The sequence below is a fragment of the Anoplopoma fimbria genome, chromosome 10 (genome assembly GCF_027596085.1).
Source record: "Anoplopoma fimbria isolate UVic2021 breed Golden Eagle Sablefish chromosome 10, Afim_UVic_2022, whole genome shotgun sequence".
In the NCBI taxonomy this organism is placed as follows: Eukaryota; Metazoa; Chordata; class Actinopteri; order Perciformes; family Anoplopomatidae; genus Anoplopoma; species Anoplopoma fimbria.
The window spans coordinates 9,270,827-9,288,012 of NC_072458.1; the positions used below are offsets into that span (position 1 = coordinate 9,270,827).

The window sequence follows — 17,186 nt, forward strand, 5'->3', positions numbered from 1 at the left end:
GCGTCTGAATGTTTCAATAGTTAGTTAGCATCCTGATGGGCAGGTGACACCTTGCATGGTAGCCCTTAGCAGCCCCTGCTATGTACGAATGGGTGTTAAAGCGCTTTGAGTGGTCGTAGGACTAGAAGAGCGCTATACAAGTACAGTCCATTTACCAGTGCAAGAAAACATGGATGACTCATGCCAGCTGACTTACCAAACCCTGCTTTAATAGCAATTAGGTTAGTGAACTGCAGATTATGTTGCCGTTTCACAATGGTAGATAACTATTAATTTATTGTGTAAATACACCAGTTATTAGAGTGACCATGGGAATTTTTCCATTCACTATCTTCAGTCCCTCTGACATGGCATTAAACCTCCCACATGTTTGCCCAGTTAAGTACCCAAAGAGAAAAACAAGCCTTAAAAATAATGTCAATAATGCACCTCAGTGACGCCAGAGATGGACTCTAATGGATCAATATTTCAAAGAGGCTTTTTTATTAAGTTTACACTGAAAGTCACTGGTGCGTTTGGCATGTTTTTTTGTGAATTCACACATACCATGATTGTACAAACATGCCTATCTATCACAGACCTTCACAAACACAGTAAGTGACAGGGTGACTTTTCCACCTTGTCTTTGTGTCTGCTGTTGATTGCAGTCAGCTTTGGCCAAATGCAGAGAAAGGCGTGTTTGAATGATATTTTCTCAATGTGTTTTTTGTGTTGTCCTCTTTCTGTTATCATAACTGCTCACTATAAATTGTTTATAGTTGCACAGCGCCAGTAGCACTGCTAACTGTATATAGAGTGGTATATTTTAAGTAGTTCCCAGGCAGTCAGTTACAGAGACTGATCGGCCGCCCGAGGTTATTTCTGTTACTTAGACAATTAGAAGCATGTAGACTGTGACGTGAATGTCACAATCTGAGAGAACAGATACAAACTACGCCTGATTGTAATTGCGCCAAACAATTCAGCACAGAATTTATCTAGGAGTTTTCTTTCATCCTCTGCCTTAATGTAGCATATGCATGTTTTTTATATCAATTAGACATGATGTGCTCAGTTTTTCTGCGTTCGCAGAAGTGTAATGAATGTGCTTTTCATCCTAGCAAGCGGGTCCAATGGGGCTTTTCCGACAAGCTGCTGTGAATAAAAGATCATCAAACAATCTGCGTACATGCAATCCCTTTTACTGTTTAATTCACTTTCTCCGTTACACTTTCTAGCACGTCACAACTTTCCCTTCTCTTCTCCTCTGTCTGGCTTTCTTTCTCCCCACACTCTTTCTCTATGCTCTCATCTCTGTTTGTCTAGTGCTCTCACTGTTTCCATTTGCCCTTTACTGAAGTCAAGTATATGCAATTGAACACTTGTCAGGGATGTTTTTGTAGAGTCGTTTTATATTCTCCACATCTAGCACTGTGATATTTAGTGGACTTCAAAAACTGTTGAGGTATAATTTTAGTAGAGCGTTTAAAGTTATTGCCTTATCTAGCATGTTCAGTATGTTAGCATGGTTTTTATAGATTCTATATACGTCAGACTTTTATAGCTCAGCCTTTGTCTCATAGTGAAGAGGCAGTAAGATAGTTTTACATCCGTTCTTGAATGGTTCTATTTAAGGTGCGTAAGGTGTATGGATTGATTTGCTTTCAATTTAATTGTTTGAATATGTAATTCATGTTATAGTCACATTTTGCACATATTCAGAACTTGATTATATATATGTATTTATAGATATAATATACTATATTTTGGAGCTGTAATAAGTCAAAAGCTGCAGTAACTTTCAATTCACCATTGTGGCAGATTTATTTTTCTTGTTATTGCTTTCCTGTTATGGAAAGATCACATACACACAAAGAGAAAAAAACTAATCATAAAAGATCTGGATTGCCCTGTCTCTAAGAAATGCTATTTATTCCAGGGACATATTCAGTGGTTCACACTCTTATCTTGTCATTGATATGAAAACATTGTTCATTTCTCTCGACATCACTCCTCTTTATCTCTTATCCTGTGAGTTAACAGTTACATTCCTTCAACAGTTTTCTCTCCAAGTACGTGGGGTTGTTTTGGACTGTCTTTCTCAAAATGATCTATAATACGCCCACCTAGTTCTTATTCCCACACGCTTTATATATCATTTTGTGTTTTGTCTTCTCTCCATTGGGTGCTGATATAGAGATATGTCGATTTTATTCTATATTTCTTTGAATCGTAGACTTCAATTATGGTCTAATTATTTCATCACTTTTATTACTTTGCATAATGATGTTATACCACTTGGTATCCATTGTTTGACGGGATAAAATGTCCGTGTAGGCTTTCCATCAAATTAATCTATAGTTTTTCGCTAGAGCAAACCACAACTCTAACCACTAGTCTAACACAGTCAGAATTTGGGAGATTTTTTATTCTGCTCTTTGATATTTATTCATGTATAGCAAGAAAATAATGAAATAATACAATCATTTTTTTATTTGGGGCTTATTTGGTTTTGCTGCCGCAACAACTTCAACACATTGTTTCAGCTCTATGATAACCATGCATCTCCAGCTCTGTTTTCAATTTTTTTTCCCGATAATCCAACTGTTTCTAGATGTATTTTTAGTAGCTTTTGGCAACAATGTGGGGAACCCATTGTGTCTCAACAGGACATTAGGCTTCGATAAATCTCCCGCCAATGAGGCAAACCTGACATCCTTCCTGCAAAGCTTATTTGTAGCGATTTAACAGGAAAGTCTCGACTCAGCTGGGCTACCTCCTTTGAATGAAAATGACGAATAATTGATCACACCAGCCAGTTAAATGAAGAAGACTATTCTAGAGAAAGGATGTTGGTCCCAGCAGGCTGACTGATTTGTCTATATGTATTTATGTGTTCCAGGTGTCAGCATGGGGAGGTTATGTGTTTATCATCAACCTGATTCCTCTGCATGTGTTTGTGCTGATGCTGATGCAACGCTACAGCAGAAGAGTCTACATCGGTAAGCTGCACACACACACACACACACACACACACAAAAAACACACACACACACACACACACACACACACACACACACACAAAAGCTTTTAGTGTGTGACTTGATGTTAAAAAACAAAGCATTTGACCCTGAAACAAGTTCAAATGCCCAGTCACGCCTGCGCTCACATCTCACAACTGTAAGCATTTCATCATCGGCGGTGCAGACACTCGTACGCTCACACACCACTTAAACAGTAAATGCAGCCACCTGCTACCTGATCCGTTTTCATTTGTTTTTTGTTTTTTTTGCTGTGAGTTTTGCAAATACCAGAGACTGTTTTGTTATAACATTGAGCATCCCCGTTTCACAGAGCACGTGGCAGCTCCAGCGCGTAATCTGTTGGTTCACAGAACTCGAGCTCAGTCCTTCAAACTCTCCACACATCCGTCGTTGACTTAGCCGCGAACCCCGCAAACAGGCACCGCTGTTGTTGTCAAGAAAAAATGAAAGCTATGCCAAGTATCTTCTACACATGATTATATGTTGAACTCACTGTAACCACAAAGCATAGTCTTTGAGAGCTTTGAAAATGAATTATGGCCTCTTCACAGTGAGAGGGCTTTGACCTACCTCTGCTCTGTCTCCCAACGATCCCTCGCCAATAAAATTCTACTTGACAATGCTGGGCTATTAGATGAAGTGGAAAAATATCCTCCTGCCTGCATTGTTCTTTAAGGATGTCTGCAGCCAGAGCATCATCCAGCAACCTCGTGCACCTTTCGGTTAGCAAATGAGAGATGGAGAAAAACATTCTGTTGACAGAAAACACATTAGGTCTTCAGGGGTGTGCTATATTCCTTACCTTCCCTCGTCTTTACATCTCGCAGCTCCTTTTTTTCAGAGCCAGTTGTCTCTGATTTACTACGAAGGAACATTCAAAAATGAGAGAGGTGGAAAAAAAGGGAGAAGAAAATCCTGATTTTAATACAATGCCTCGCAGTCTATGTTCCCACACAATTCATCTCTCTGTCTTGAGTCAATAGCAGATGTGTGAGAAAGAAGATAGCTGAGGGCATCACAACTACTTCAAAAATGAGGCACACTCTTCAGGAAGAGTATGAAATCTTAATTAAGCTGGTGCGTCTGCCAATCGGTTCCCCCACAGCTACTAAGGTGGGAGTTTTCAGCGCCGCCGTCTTACTCCAGGCCTCCCTGCATCACCGCGCCGAGCCAGCTCCCAATTTCTCAGCAAATGACATTAGATTAGGTATTTTGTATTTACTCCCTCTGAGGTGTGACAGTGGAAATCAATAGACTTTAAATACCTCTGTTGAGGCTGATTTCCCTTCGTAGGGCCCAAACTTGAGCAGTGGAACAGAATAGTTTTCAGAAGTGAAATAGTTTATTTTGATTGTTTTATTTCTCATATGATCTACCCTCTCCCTCTCTGTTTCTTCTTCTTCTCTCTTTACAGCTTACAGCACCTTCTACATCGTGGGGCTCGTTCTGTCGATGCAGATCCCTTTTGTTGGCTTCCAGCCTATCAGGACCAGCGAGCACATGGCTGCTGCCGGTAAGTCCCGCCCTCTGTACCTCCAAGGTAGCTGATGCTGCGTTCTTCTCGGAAGAACAAGTTCCCTTCTAGAAAAGTTTGAACATCAATGTCGTTCAGAGTGCAGTGGTGAAGTCAGCATTTTTCGGAAGATGTGGCTGCCTTATATTCCAAGTTATGACTCAATCATAACTCTCATCAAATGTCTGAGCTTCTCACAAGTATGTTACAGCACAGTCCTTAACTTTACTGTTTTGTTCACTCTCTTTGGACTCATTTCCTTCGGTGTGCTACCTGCCAAACACAAAGTAAGCATCAAGTTTATGAACGCACCATTAAAAAAATGAGTAGCCAAATCTTTAACTTAGGAGTTTGGGTGTGAATATTGGACTGATATTCATCAGGCGTCTGGAAAACACTACTACTATGTAACGTTTCGCTGTGTCAGTTCAAGGCTAAATAGACAACTGTTTGCCATATCAACTTAGTAAGGTGAAAATATGTCGGTGTTGTGTTTACAACTTGTTACTCTGCCCACAACTGGCCAAACATATCAATTAGTGCAGATTTAATGCTACATTTATCTCTAAAACACAGACTTGTTACAAAGTCTTTGAATTACAGTGAAAGTGATGATAATTTAACAGTGAATAAAACATTCTGATTAAAGGATACATAAAGTAACTGGGACAGACTTTGGTTTTTATAAAAAGACACATTAATACTAAGCAGAGTGCATTTCAGAGACTTCATATCATCTTCCTCCAACCTGGCCTGACCCTGCCAGCAAATTTATGCTGCAACACAAGGGAAAGGCTCAGGTTGAATGCTGTTGTTCCTGTATTAAAGGTGTGACTTTACATAAGCCGCTCGCTTGTTATCCAGAGCACCTCATGGTACCGTGGAGGCACAAACTTTAAGGTTGTTTGGCTGCAGTGGGAATTGAATCCCCCAGCGCTGACGCCGTTAGTCACGCTCTGTGTGCAGGAGAACACAGGACCCTCTCAGAATATATTCACAAAATAGAAAGTAAGTAAGCAACCTCACAAGCCACCCATATGGGTTTAGCGCTGTAAGTACTTGTGGGTAGTTTATTAAAGCTTGTTTGGTTTTTCGCCACTCAAAAGTGGGCCCATCTGCTGCCTGGCAGCACGGGCGGGTGCGTATGTACGTGCGTGGTTCTTGCGTTCGTGTACATCCAGATTGGGAGAGGACTGTCGTTGGCAGCTTTAGGAAGCCGAGCAGCACCTTTTGAAAATTCTCTTAACACTGCGGCAGGCTTACGTTGAAGTGTCCCTGTTTTCCTGAGAGTCTACAACACAAACCGCATTATGAAAGGCTTTGAGAAAATGCACCGCCCCAAAACAAATCATATCCGCCTCTCTCCGTTTTAGGCTTCCCACTTTCTCAGAGTGTGTTTTATTTTTTTGGGCATGTCGCTGGGGTAGCAGCTGCTCTGAACATCTGGTGGTAGCATTTAGGGAGCACAGTGGGAGACAGGAAGAGAGTGACAGAGCCGCGGACCTGTCGGTACCACTGAGACATCAGCCCCTGAGGCGGGCGGGTGGCACAGACTGACAAGCGTGTTAGTGCCACGGCGGCTCTACGGGAGACAGGCAGGGGCTTAACCTTGGAAATGGGTGAGACCTGCTGTGGGCAGCGGTGGCGCTAGCGAAGGAGTAAGGCGATTTCACACAAGATTTGTCAAAGGATCGGGAGGTGACGAAAGCAAGAGCAACTGGGCCTCCTTTTACATTTTTTATATCGATTTCACCAGACAAACAGAGAAACGCACCGGGGGAAAAGAAGGGCTAAGAAAGTGACGGGCAAAGGAACGGAGGAAATAAGTGATCCAAAGGCCTGCATAAAGAAGGACAAGTCGAGGGAAAGAGAAGGGCTTATTCACACAAATCTGTCTCATGCATTTGAAATATGTTGTCCCACAGTATTTGACTTTGACATCTCCATGAACAGCCGAAGGGGCTATTGCGAAACTGCTATGTCGAGAATCCTGCCAAACTGACAGCGGCACTTCCTAACCACGAAAAGCCGGCTTTGTACCCTGCAGGAGACTACATGAATCGGGGGCCTCCTCAAATATTCTGTGTGAGTTTCCTCTGTGTGTTTGCTCATTCTTTGGTTTCTGTCTGTGGCTTCTTTCTCAGGTGTGTTTGCACTCCTCCAAGCCTATGCCTTCCTGCAGTACCTGAAGGACCGGCTGACCAGACAGGAGTTCCAGACGCTTTTCCTCCTCGGAGTCTCTCTTGCTGCCGGCGTGGTCTTCCTCACCGTCATCTATCTCACTTACACAGGTCTGTATGTCTGCTCACATGGTTTCTCAGTTCACATACATGTACACCAACATTTATTGTATTTTTTTTGTAAATGGAGCTGAAACAGTTGATTAGTTCGTCGACAGAATAGTACTCCATGCATAATTACCGACTAAGTCATTGACTAAAAATGCCCCAATTTCAACTTTACAATTTTGAGTTTTTGCCCAATTCTCTGTTTTGTGTTATTTTATATTGATGTCTTCGAGATTAAAACTGTTAGTTGGATAAAACAAGCAAAACAAAGACACATCCTTGGGCTCTATTGCGTCTAAATTAATAGAAAAAGTAATCAGTGGATTAATTATTTTTTCTTTTCATTTTTTTGTAGTCCTCCTTATAAGCACTTATCTTCAGTTGCAACCAATGTCAAGGCTTGGCAAGCAAAAAAAATGTAACAAACAATCCTGTATTGATTAATACTATGTTTACATCAATAAACTATTACAGATATCAACAGTTTATAGAAATCTGATGCAAATGGAACAAATATGGATGAAATGGATAATGTATGAGGTGCTGTTATGTAGTAAAACTTGGTGAAGATGAGTAGTCCACTAATACTGTGGCATTTCATCTTCCAATAAGGATGATGCGCTCTCTCACAGTCTGTCAGTGGCAAAAACAAGTACTCTTGCGTACATTGACGTCAGGAGTTGCCAAGAGCGATTTCATCGGAGCCGGTTGAGTGTCTGCAGCGTTCTCCTTCAATATTGGACCAATTTCAAAAACTATTGTTCACACTTGTCACTTAGACACTAAAACATTGGAACATAGGTTTGAAAATAATCAGTTAAACTTTAAGCCAAGCAACTACCAATAAAAAAAATACACCTAGTACGTCCTGGGTTTATTTCCTGGTTCAGTCTTGAGTATCAGTGTCGCAATATAATATCACTTTCTAATGATATTTTCCTACTCCGATGGTAATGTTTTAGCCCCATCTGTTATTGTGTTTATGAGCACAATATGTAAGAAATTACCCTGCAATTTGGCTGAGATTTGGTGGACAATTAGCCTTTTGTGGAAGGATCTGTTGACTAGATTTTTTAATTATCATCCAGATCTGGGATTTCAGCCATTTTAAATTTTGTTTTCTTTATTCAGCCAAAAGTTACAGTGTGTTTATACACTATTCTTGATGGTCTGACCTCCAGGCCTCCCCAGTGGGCAGCCAATCAGCGTTTGGTTTATCAGAAAATTAAACCCCGAAGGCGAATGATGAACAAATAATAAACTGATACGGAACAGTTCTTGGAGGACTGTGCTCTACCGAGGGCTCTTTCTGTGGAATCATTTATGTGTTGTTTTTGGTCGGCCTGGTTGAACCCTGATGCGCACAGCCGGCTGGTTGAACTTTGTCCTTGTTAATGTTTTTCTCCATTATTTTCAGCTCTGCCTGCTTTCAGACCTTTCAAATGTTGCTTCCTTGCTATTTATTGATTTTTATTTTTCTCCTGCTGAAGTGTTGATATTTAAGATGACATAGCCTATAGCTCCTATTCTGGATCTGCTTCATTACCTCAGAATGGTCTCAAGAAAGCCTGTATAGTTTGCTGTGTAAGAGGAGAGCTCACTTATTCCCTCCGGCTGTATATGCACACCTTCTCTGCAGTGTGTAATGAGCCTTAATAAAGCATGACTGTTTTTTACCCGACATCATATATTGGCTTGCTCACCTTGATTAAGGCAGCAGATTATTTACTTGCCTTGACCAACAATCTGTCACTCCAGATTATGTAAACACGGCATCCAGGCCTTTTGCCCAGTGCAAAGAGATGGCAGCACATTTCATCTGCAGTAATATTGGCGCCTTTAGATCGCACACACGCTTTAGAACTAATCCGGCCACTTGTGTGGACACAGAAGTCCCGTGAGGACCCTGACTTCAACTGGCCGTCTGGTAAACGCTGTGATGTGTCGGCCAACTGAAGGCAGCAGTGGGAGTCGGTGACTGTTTGGTGAAATGCCAGTTTTCTAAGTGAAACTGCACGTCGTTCTCTGTTCTGTCAGAATTTTTTTTTATCTAAGATTCTCTGCTGGAGAGTAGCCGGGTGGGTTTTTCCTCTTCACAGAGCCAAGTATTGATCGGTTAAATCAGTGTCATCCTATAAATCAACTCTCAAAATATCTCTTCATCCCAACTTTTACTGCTTTTTCACATATTTTTCTTGCCTGCTTCAACGCTTTGTAACATCTTATTTCAGTGTTCTTATTTTTTCTATGATTGTGCTGGTGATTATTTCATCATGAATATTAAACACATTAGCCACAATCTCTCTTGAAGATCATCAAAGGACATGAAACAGCTCCATGTTGGTGCAAACATGTCACAAGAGTTGAAATAAGGGGCCACGGCTTTTGTTTGTGTCGTCTGTGCACATGCAGTAGGAGTGTGTGAGTGGTTGTGAGAGCCCCCAGGCAACGTTTGAGAGCTGAAATGTATTCCACATCAAAGCCTAACCAAAATAAGACATTCGTATGCATGCATAAAATGCCCTGTGCGGTCTAATTTGCAGCTTAAATGGTTTCAGTTAAATTTATAAACAAGTCAATTCAAGTAATTGCGTAGCATCAATAGAATACATTTTCAGAATTGACACGTTCTCTTGGAGTCAATTTGATCTTAAAATTGTCATAAATGTGTATAACATGATCCACAAATGTAAAATAAGATTAACAACCATTTGTGCGTAATTTGGGGTATTAAGAAATGCCGATCTACGCACAATCTAACACACCGTACTCCAAGCAGTCCATAAAACCTTGAATATAAAAATGACTTAATGAAATCGGTTAAGAAATGTAGACATTATAATGCTTTTTTTATCCAGGAAAAAGGCAGCTACCCAGTTCTCTTTCATTTGTTTAAAGGCCAGTCCTGCCTGCTCCAATATGCTGGCAAAGTTGACTTATCGCAGCAAAAGGATGAAGTGGCCTATGCAGCATCTATTTATATGTGGTTCTGACAGCAGAAGAACAAGTCCACCACCTGGCAGCGGTATATTTAAACCATGTAAAACAATTTATATGCTACTGTATAGAGAATATATTTGGTAAATGTATGTGTTTCAATGGAGGGGTTATGAGCTATTCTTTCTATTTAGAATTTAGAGAAAATTGAACATTTTCCACATTGAAGTTGCACACCATTTTTACCAAAATCCCAGACGTGCCAGTTTTCCACCAGCACTTAAATTCAGCATGTTTTTGTGGATCTGTGCGGAGCTGGAGATTTGGAAAACATTCTAAAATCTCCAAAATCTCTTGTTTTATTAACAATTGCATTTGGTTGTAGCAAAGGACAAGCTACTGGAAATTAAGAACTATTAATAATTGTTCAATTCAATTCAGTTTATTTTGTATAGCCCAGAATCACAAATTACAAATTTGCCTCAGAGGGCTTTACAATCTGTGCACATGCGACATCCTCTGTCCTTCCCTCACATCGGCACAGGAAAAACTCCCCTAAAAAAAACCCCTTTAACAGGGAGAAAAAAGGAAGAAACCTATGGGAGAACGACAGAGGAGGGATCCTTCTCCCAGGATGGACAGAATGCAATAGATGTCATGTGTACAGAATGAGCAGCATAACAGTTCTTAGATACAACACATTCAATGTATATGACATAAATGATTCATATAATAAGACTACTTATAATAACAGCAGCAATTATTACAGTAGAATTATAGCCATGAAAATAGGGATAGTAATGTGACTAATAATAATAATCGAAGTAGCAGTGGGTGTCAGTCGGCTCACAGCAGGAGGCACGACTACGGTCCAGGTACCACAACGATTCATGGAAACCTGCAGAACGAGAAAGCAAAAGGGCTTCAGGGTGGAAGTAAAGCTAAAATGCTTAATGGTACAGGTAATAGTAATAGTAATGTGACTAGTAATAATAATAATGGTGGTAGCAGTCGGTGTCAGCAGGGCCGTAGCAGGATGCACGTCCACGGTCCAGGTACAGCCACGATTTATAGAAGCCTGCGAAGCGAGAAAGCACAAAGACTCCAGGGTACAAGCAAGTCAATAAGCGTAATAGTACAGGCAATAATAATAGTAATGTGACTAATAATGATAGTGGTAGTGGTAGTGGGTGTCAGCAGGGCCTCAGTAGGTGGCACGATGACAGTCCAAATATAACCCCGATTCCTGGGAACCTGCGAGGCGAGAAAGCACAAGAACTCCGGGGAAGAAGCAAAATCAGTAATGTGCATAAATAGGAGATTAATACATAAAGAAGGAGGGAGAGAAGAGGAGAGAGGAGCTCAGCGTATCCTAGGTAGTCCCCCGGCTGTCTAGGCATATAGCAGCATATCAAAACATATTGTTTTAATATATTTTCCCGTGACCTGTTACAAACTTAATCTCGCCTTACATAAAGAGGGTTCAACAAACTTCCCGCACGACTCGCGGCACTCATTGAATTCCAAGGCTCAAGTGGAAAACACGAAAATACAAATGTTATATATTTCTGTATTGATTGTCTTTTCTTTCCCTAGGATACATTGCTCCGTGGAGTGGTCGTTTCTACTCTCTCTGGGACACCGGGTAAGCTCTGCTTCACACTCTCGCTGTCCATGGACATAGTTCAGTCGAGTGTGTGTTTCCTAAGACGGCTGTAAACCCCCCCCCAACCATCCCAGAGGGGGAAACGGTACAGCACAGGCTCTGTGTTTAACTATTGTCTTACTCCCAAACAGCACCAGGCATCCTGTGTTCTCCAAATGCTCTGCAACGTGTTTGATATTTCAGCACACCCAATCCATTCGCTCCCCCACCCACCACTCACCCTGTTTGCTGACTGAAGCAGTATGGGATAGTTTTTTTTCCCTCCCTGCTTTCCTCCGGAGGCTCATACTAATTCCTTAATGTGCTGTGTGTTTACTCATACCCAGCTGTAATCACGAAACACTTTAGTGGGAAAAATTAAAAATTGTATAGAAACTGCTGTGTTAAACCCCGTAATGAATAAAGAGGGAACAAACAGATCAGATAAACAACATTAGGCATCTTGAGTGCTAAATTTGTTCATATTTAAGCATGCCAGGGAGGTAAATATTTTTTTTCCCCCTTCATAATTTTGAATTTAATCAGGAGGATCTATTGTATAATTTGTCTGAGCAGTCCCAACACGCTCACCCCAACATGAATTACATCCTGTCTGTCCCTCCCTCCATCTCCAGCTATGCGAAGATCCACATCCCCATCATAGCGTCGGTGTCGGAGCACCAGCCGACCACGTGGGTCTCCTTCTTCTTCGACCTCCACATCCTGGTCTGCACGTTCCCAGCAGGCCTCTGGTTCTGCATCAAGAACATCAATGATGAACGGGTGTTTGGTAGGAGCATTTTTTATTTAAATCTACAGTTTTTGAAAATGTGCTTCCAAAGCTTTAAATTCCATTGTGGCATAGAGTTACATTGTCCATCTAAACTCTCTCCTTTAATGACATCCTCAATGTTACTTAACATATAAACACAGGACCCTCCTAGATTATGTAACAATACGTAATCTAGATCGCCACCAAATTAGATTATTTTTCCAATTTTCAATCATGTTAAATTCTTTCCACAGAAATCATGTTTATGGTCATGCAAGCAGTGTGGCTAACATAATTTAAAGCCCTGTGCACAGTGGGATTTGTAGTTAGCTTCCAACCTTATGGTGCATGTCCTATACATAGTTTTTATTAATCAAATATTCAAATATTTTCTCACACTGTTTATCTTTTTGTTGTGCTGATGATCGAACCTGGAGTGTTTCATATCCATATCAGACTTGAAAGTGCCAGTCTCTCAGTCAACTTAAGTTGTCTATAAAGAAAAAATAATGTAATTTTTACTTCCAGCTCCCACATCACATCTTTACTGTGTAATTTCTCATTTATCAGTTTTACTGGTAAAGTTCTTTAATCCCTAATTGTCGCTGTCATTTATCTGCTTAATTAAGTGTGAACTATGATTAACATGCACTATTTCTAAAGAGTATATACTAATCACTCAAATGAAACTTAGAACAGAGAGTGTAGTGATCAGGAGTCTTATCCCTGGATCTGAATTAACGCCTCCTGGTTTAGGATACAACCTCATCAGTATAGTGTTGGCTTTGTTTACAATATTGTAATGCACACTCAGCTTTCCCTCTGCCTGAAAGAATAAACACTGAAGGAGACTTGAAAAACAACACGGACAAAACTTTTATGTGTACAGAGTTAGATCAAGGGCAGAGAACCTTTGCGTGCTAAAAGAGTCTTTCAGCAGCCCGTTTCTCCCTCAGACTTAATCAGCCAATTACAGCTATTGATTAGCCATGCACCTGTTGAGCCGGGTCGGCACTTTTCAAGGACGGCAAGCAGCCACCGCTCTCACTCCATTTAGGATTCAGAGCTCTCCAGAGCCAACACAGACTGATTATGCTGCGTTACAACTCAATTTCTCTTTTTCATGTCTTTATCTCGTCCTCACACACACCGGCCCATTTCCTCCGTCCTCTACATGCACACCGTGTTTCTCCTCGTCTGACCTTTGTCTACTTTGTTCTCCCATCTCTCCTCACACCCCCACCTTTCTGTTTTTGTTCATTCCAGTGGCCTTGTATGCCATCAGCGCCGTCTATTTCGCCGGCGTGATGGTGCGCCTGATGCTGACACTGACTCCGGTGGTGTGCATGCTGTCTGCGGTGGCTTTCTCCAGCGTCTTCGAGCACTACATGGGAGATGACACGAAGAGGGAGAAACCACCCGCTGAAGACAGCAGCGACGAGGACGACAAGAGGAATTCTGGGAATCTTTATGACAAGGTTAAGACAGGACGGAATGATTGTAGAAATTTACATCAAAATAAGAAAACCTTATTGACTTTACAGACATTTGCAGTTTGGATTTATCATTTGCATGTTTGTCAGCTTCCCTCACCCCCCACCAGTTCAGCATGCCAGTTTGGATAAACTGATTCAACTGTGATTCAACTGTGATTCAGCTGCAGCTGTTTGATGCTGTTGTCATAATTTGAGCCATCTCACTTGGAGTGTTGATCCAACTGCTTTGTCTTTGTCTATTCCCATCCACCTCTTGATCACATAATTTCATGTGTTACCCACAAATATCCGTCTTTTAGAAGTGTTGCTGAGATATAACATTTTAGCTTGTGTAACAGTTTTGTGAAATTAACAGATGCTTCAAAAATGACATATTTAAACCAGTTTTTAAACATCAAGACGTCAATGTTGGACATCTGTTTATGACAACAGGCCTTTTTACACATCATTGCTGCCCTGCGCCTGCGGTGATCAACATTTTGGACATACTTGGAAGCTTTGCTGTTAATACAAGCTGTATACAAATTTCACACAATGTGATACAAATTGTGATACACATTTCTGCTGATAGTTAAAAATACACATTATAAAAAGCACTAATGAGCCAATTATAGAGGAATAAAAGTCTGCAAGGTCGGTTAAGAAAGCAATGCAACCTTCTTAAATTTATTTTATAAAGCAATTTATCCAATGTCATCAACCTATCATGTTTATGGAAAGTTTGGTGTTAAAGGCTTTGTCCACTAACCAATTTTTGTCCCTAATATTAGAAATAGATCGTTAAACCTTAATTTATTGTGGAAGTCTCTTTATGATTACTATATCCTTTAAAAGACAGATCTGAGAACAAATGACTATCACACCACAGCAAGACAGTTTTCACACACATACACTACTTAAAACAATCATAAATATTATAGATAGATATCATCAAGTACAACTTTATAGTCTCTCAGTGGAATTAGTGTCTGTAACATATTGTTTTGCTATTAATTACAATATTAAGGTGCATAGTACCAAGTGAAAAGTGTAATCCACAACTATCCCCGCGCACTTTAAGCCTCAGTTTAGGTGTCAGAGCAAGTAATTGGAGGTGCTGGAGAAGGAAAAATGTTCACATTATGCAGATTTCTTCCTCTCCAGAGTTTTTATAGCCTCAACAATTCCCTGCTCCTAGTGTGAAATGATTAACTCATCCCGAGGTTCATCTCACAATCCTTAGTGATGCATCAAACAACACAGAAAACCTCAGGATGATGTAAGATACTTCGCCCAATTAGTTCATTCAATGATTTATTCCACTCAATAATTCATCTCCCCAAACTCTACAGACTTTTTTTCTTCCCTCATAATAGCGTTTGTCTCCCCCCGCAGGCCGGAAAGGTGCGCAAACATGTGTCAGAGCAGGAGAAGGCAGAGGAGGGTTTGGGTCCGAACATCAAGTCCATCGTCACCATGCTGATGCTGATGCTGCTGATGATGTTCGCCGTCCACTGCACATGGGTCACCAGCAACGCCTACTCCAGTCCCAGTGTGGTGCTGGCCTCGTACAACAACGACGGGTACGGACTACACATGCGCACACACACACTTCGGTTGTAACGTCCTAAGTGGAGTTAGACGGCTAGGAAGCCAAGCAAAGAGTCAAGTAATATTTTATAATGCAGAAGAATGGGTTGCTCAACCTTGCATGCAAATGAAACACGCGTGTGAGTGTGCACGAACGCACAGAGCACCAGGAAAGAGCATGAGCATGAATATTTCATAAGAAGTTTGTGGAAATATTGATATGTGCACCTGTGAGCTTTAACTTGATTGCTTAATTTATTGTTGCCAGGTCTCGGACGTCATCCATCTCTGAATTTACAAAAAGCCGATATATTATTCTCTCCTGAGATTCTTTACACGCATAATTATTCTCTTTAAGCATTAGGGAGGAAATATTGAAGGCCAAGACTAAATGGTTGATGCAAGTCCTCATACATATATTAATGGAACCACAGCAGTACTCAGACAATGGTTTTAGTTGTGCTGCTGGGAGCAGCATCACTCTGCTCCTTCCTCTAGCACATATGCTCCCACGCATAACATACACATACACATACGCACGCACGCACGCACGCACACACACACACACACACACACACACAGATACAGATATAATATGATTACCTTCCCAACAGTTAATTGGTTGCTTGGTTAATTATGTCTGCTTTCTGCTCCTCGAGGTAAATTTAGGACATGAGCGTTCAAAGTGTTTTTAACCCCTCGAGTTTATTCTGCAGGGATGGTCTATTTTCAGCTGGTGTTGCCCTTCTGATTTAAAGTTTTAAAGGAAATATTATGAGCCTACGCAGCCTCTCAACATTGTTACCCGTCAACCCTTGTTTTCCTTGTTAGGACGCGTAACATCCTGGATGACTTCAGGGAAGCCTACTACTGGCTGAGGCAGAATACAGACGAGCACGCCCGCGTCATGTCGTGGTGGGACTACGGTTACCAGATAGCCGGCATGGCCAACAGGACCACGCTAGTGGATAATAACACGTGGAACAACAGTCATATAGCACTGGTGAGACTTATGTCTATTTATTCCTTCATCTGTGCGCTCTATGCCTGTTTTGATCCATGCACATACAGAGAAACACAAGATTTATTCTAGCAGCCACTGGATGAATAGCAAGCTTGTCAGTGATTTTTTTACATAATTACCACATTGTATAAAGACACTCCTTAGAACAAGCCAGATAATCTTGTTTGCTTAAACTTTTCCCATTGAATTTACACTGTAGGGGGATTTCAGTTAATTGCTGTCAGATTCTGTGGGTTTGATTTGGGTTTTTTTTCTCTTTTCTGCTGCCAAATGTAGAGGAAGTTTTTTTTGTCTTTTGTTAAGTCTGTAAAAGCCCCCCTAGCTTTCTTCTCTTGCTTTCTACCTGCTGCCTGTTGTCTCTTCAGCATCTGTCCAAAGGAAATGTAATTACAGAGAATACGAGATGGATGTCTGTTAAATAATCCTGTTGCCATTGCTGTATTGAAGTCTTGCAGAGGATACAGAGGAAACTCCAATTAAAGTACGACTTGTCATTCTGCCCCGCTGTTTCTAGGTGGGGAAAGCCATGTCTTCCAACGAGAGCGCAGCCTACAAAATCATGAGATCGCTGGATGTGGACTACGTGCTGATTATCTTCGGAGGCGTAATCGGTTACTCAGGAGACGATATAAACAAGTTCCTGTGGATGGTGAGGATAGCAGAGGGAGAGCACCCAAAGGACATCAGGGTGAGTGTGAGACCTGCCTGTCACTACAGCTATTCTCCAGGAAATCTTGTAGCAAGCACTTAACCAGCAGTGAATCAATGTTTCCTCTTCACTCTAACTGGACGCAATGTGAATGCGTGGACACACACGCACACACACAAGATTGCACATTTTTTCTGTTTTTTTGTGTATATGAGATTCGCATACTATTGTTTAACGTTTAATGTTAAGTAAGTTTATAACTAGTGTGGG

General features: G+C 41.1%; 1 protein-coding gene across 1 annotated transcript in view; it reads left to right on the forward strand.

The window, feature by feature from the left end:
* Positions 1-17,186, forward strand: part of LOC129097297 (dolichyl-diphosphooligosaccharide--protein glycosyltransferase subunit STT3B) — a 77,605-nt gene that overhangs the window by 54,261 nt on the left and 6,158 nt on the right. The window contains exons 5-13 of the mRNA XM_054606108.1: positions 2,882-2,981; positions 4,438-4,536; positions 6,681-6,827; positions 11,358-11,406; positions 12,042-12,196; positions 13,445-13,656; positions 15,049-15,236; positions 16,075-16,246; positions 16,782-16,955. Coding sequence (XP_054462083.1) covers positions 2,882-2,981; positions 4,438-4,536; positions 6,681-6,827; positions 11,358-11,406; positions 12,042-12,196; positions 13,445-13,656; positions 15,049-15,236; positions 16,075-16,246; positions 16,782-16,955 — 1,296 coding nt within the window. The remainder of the gene's footprint in view (positions 1-2,881; positions 2,982-4,437; positions 4,537-6,680; positions 6,828-11,357; positions 11,407-12,041; positions 12,197-13,444; positions 13,657-15,048; positions 15,237-16,074; positions 16,247-16,781; positions 16,956-17,186) is intronic.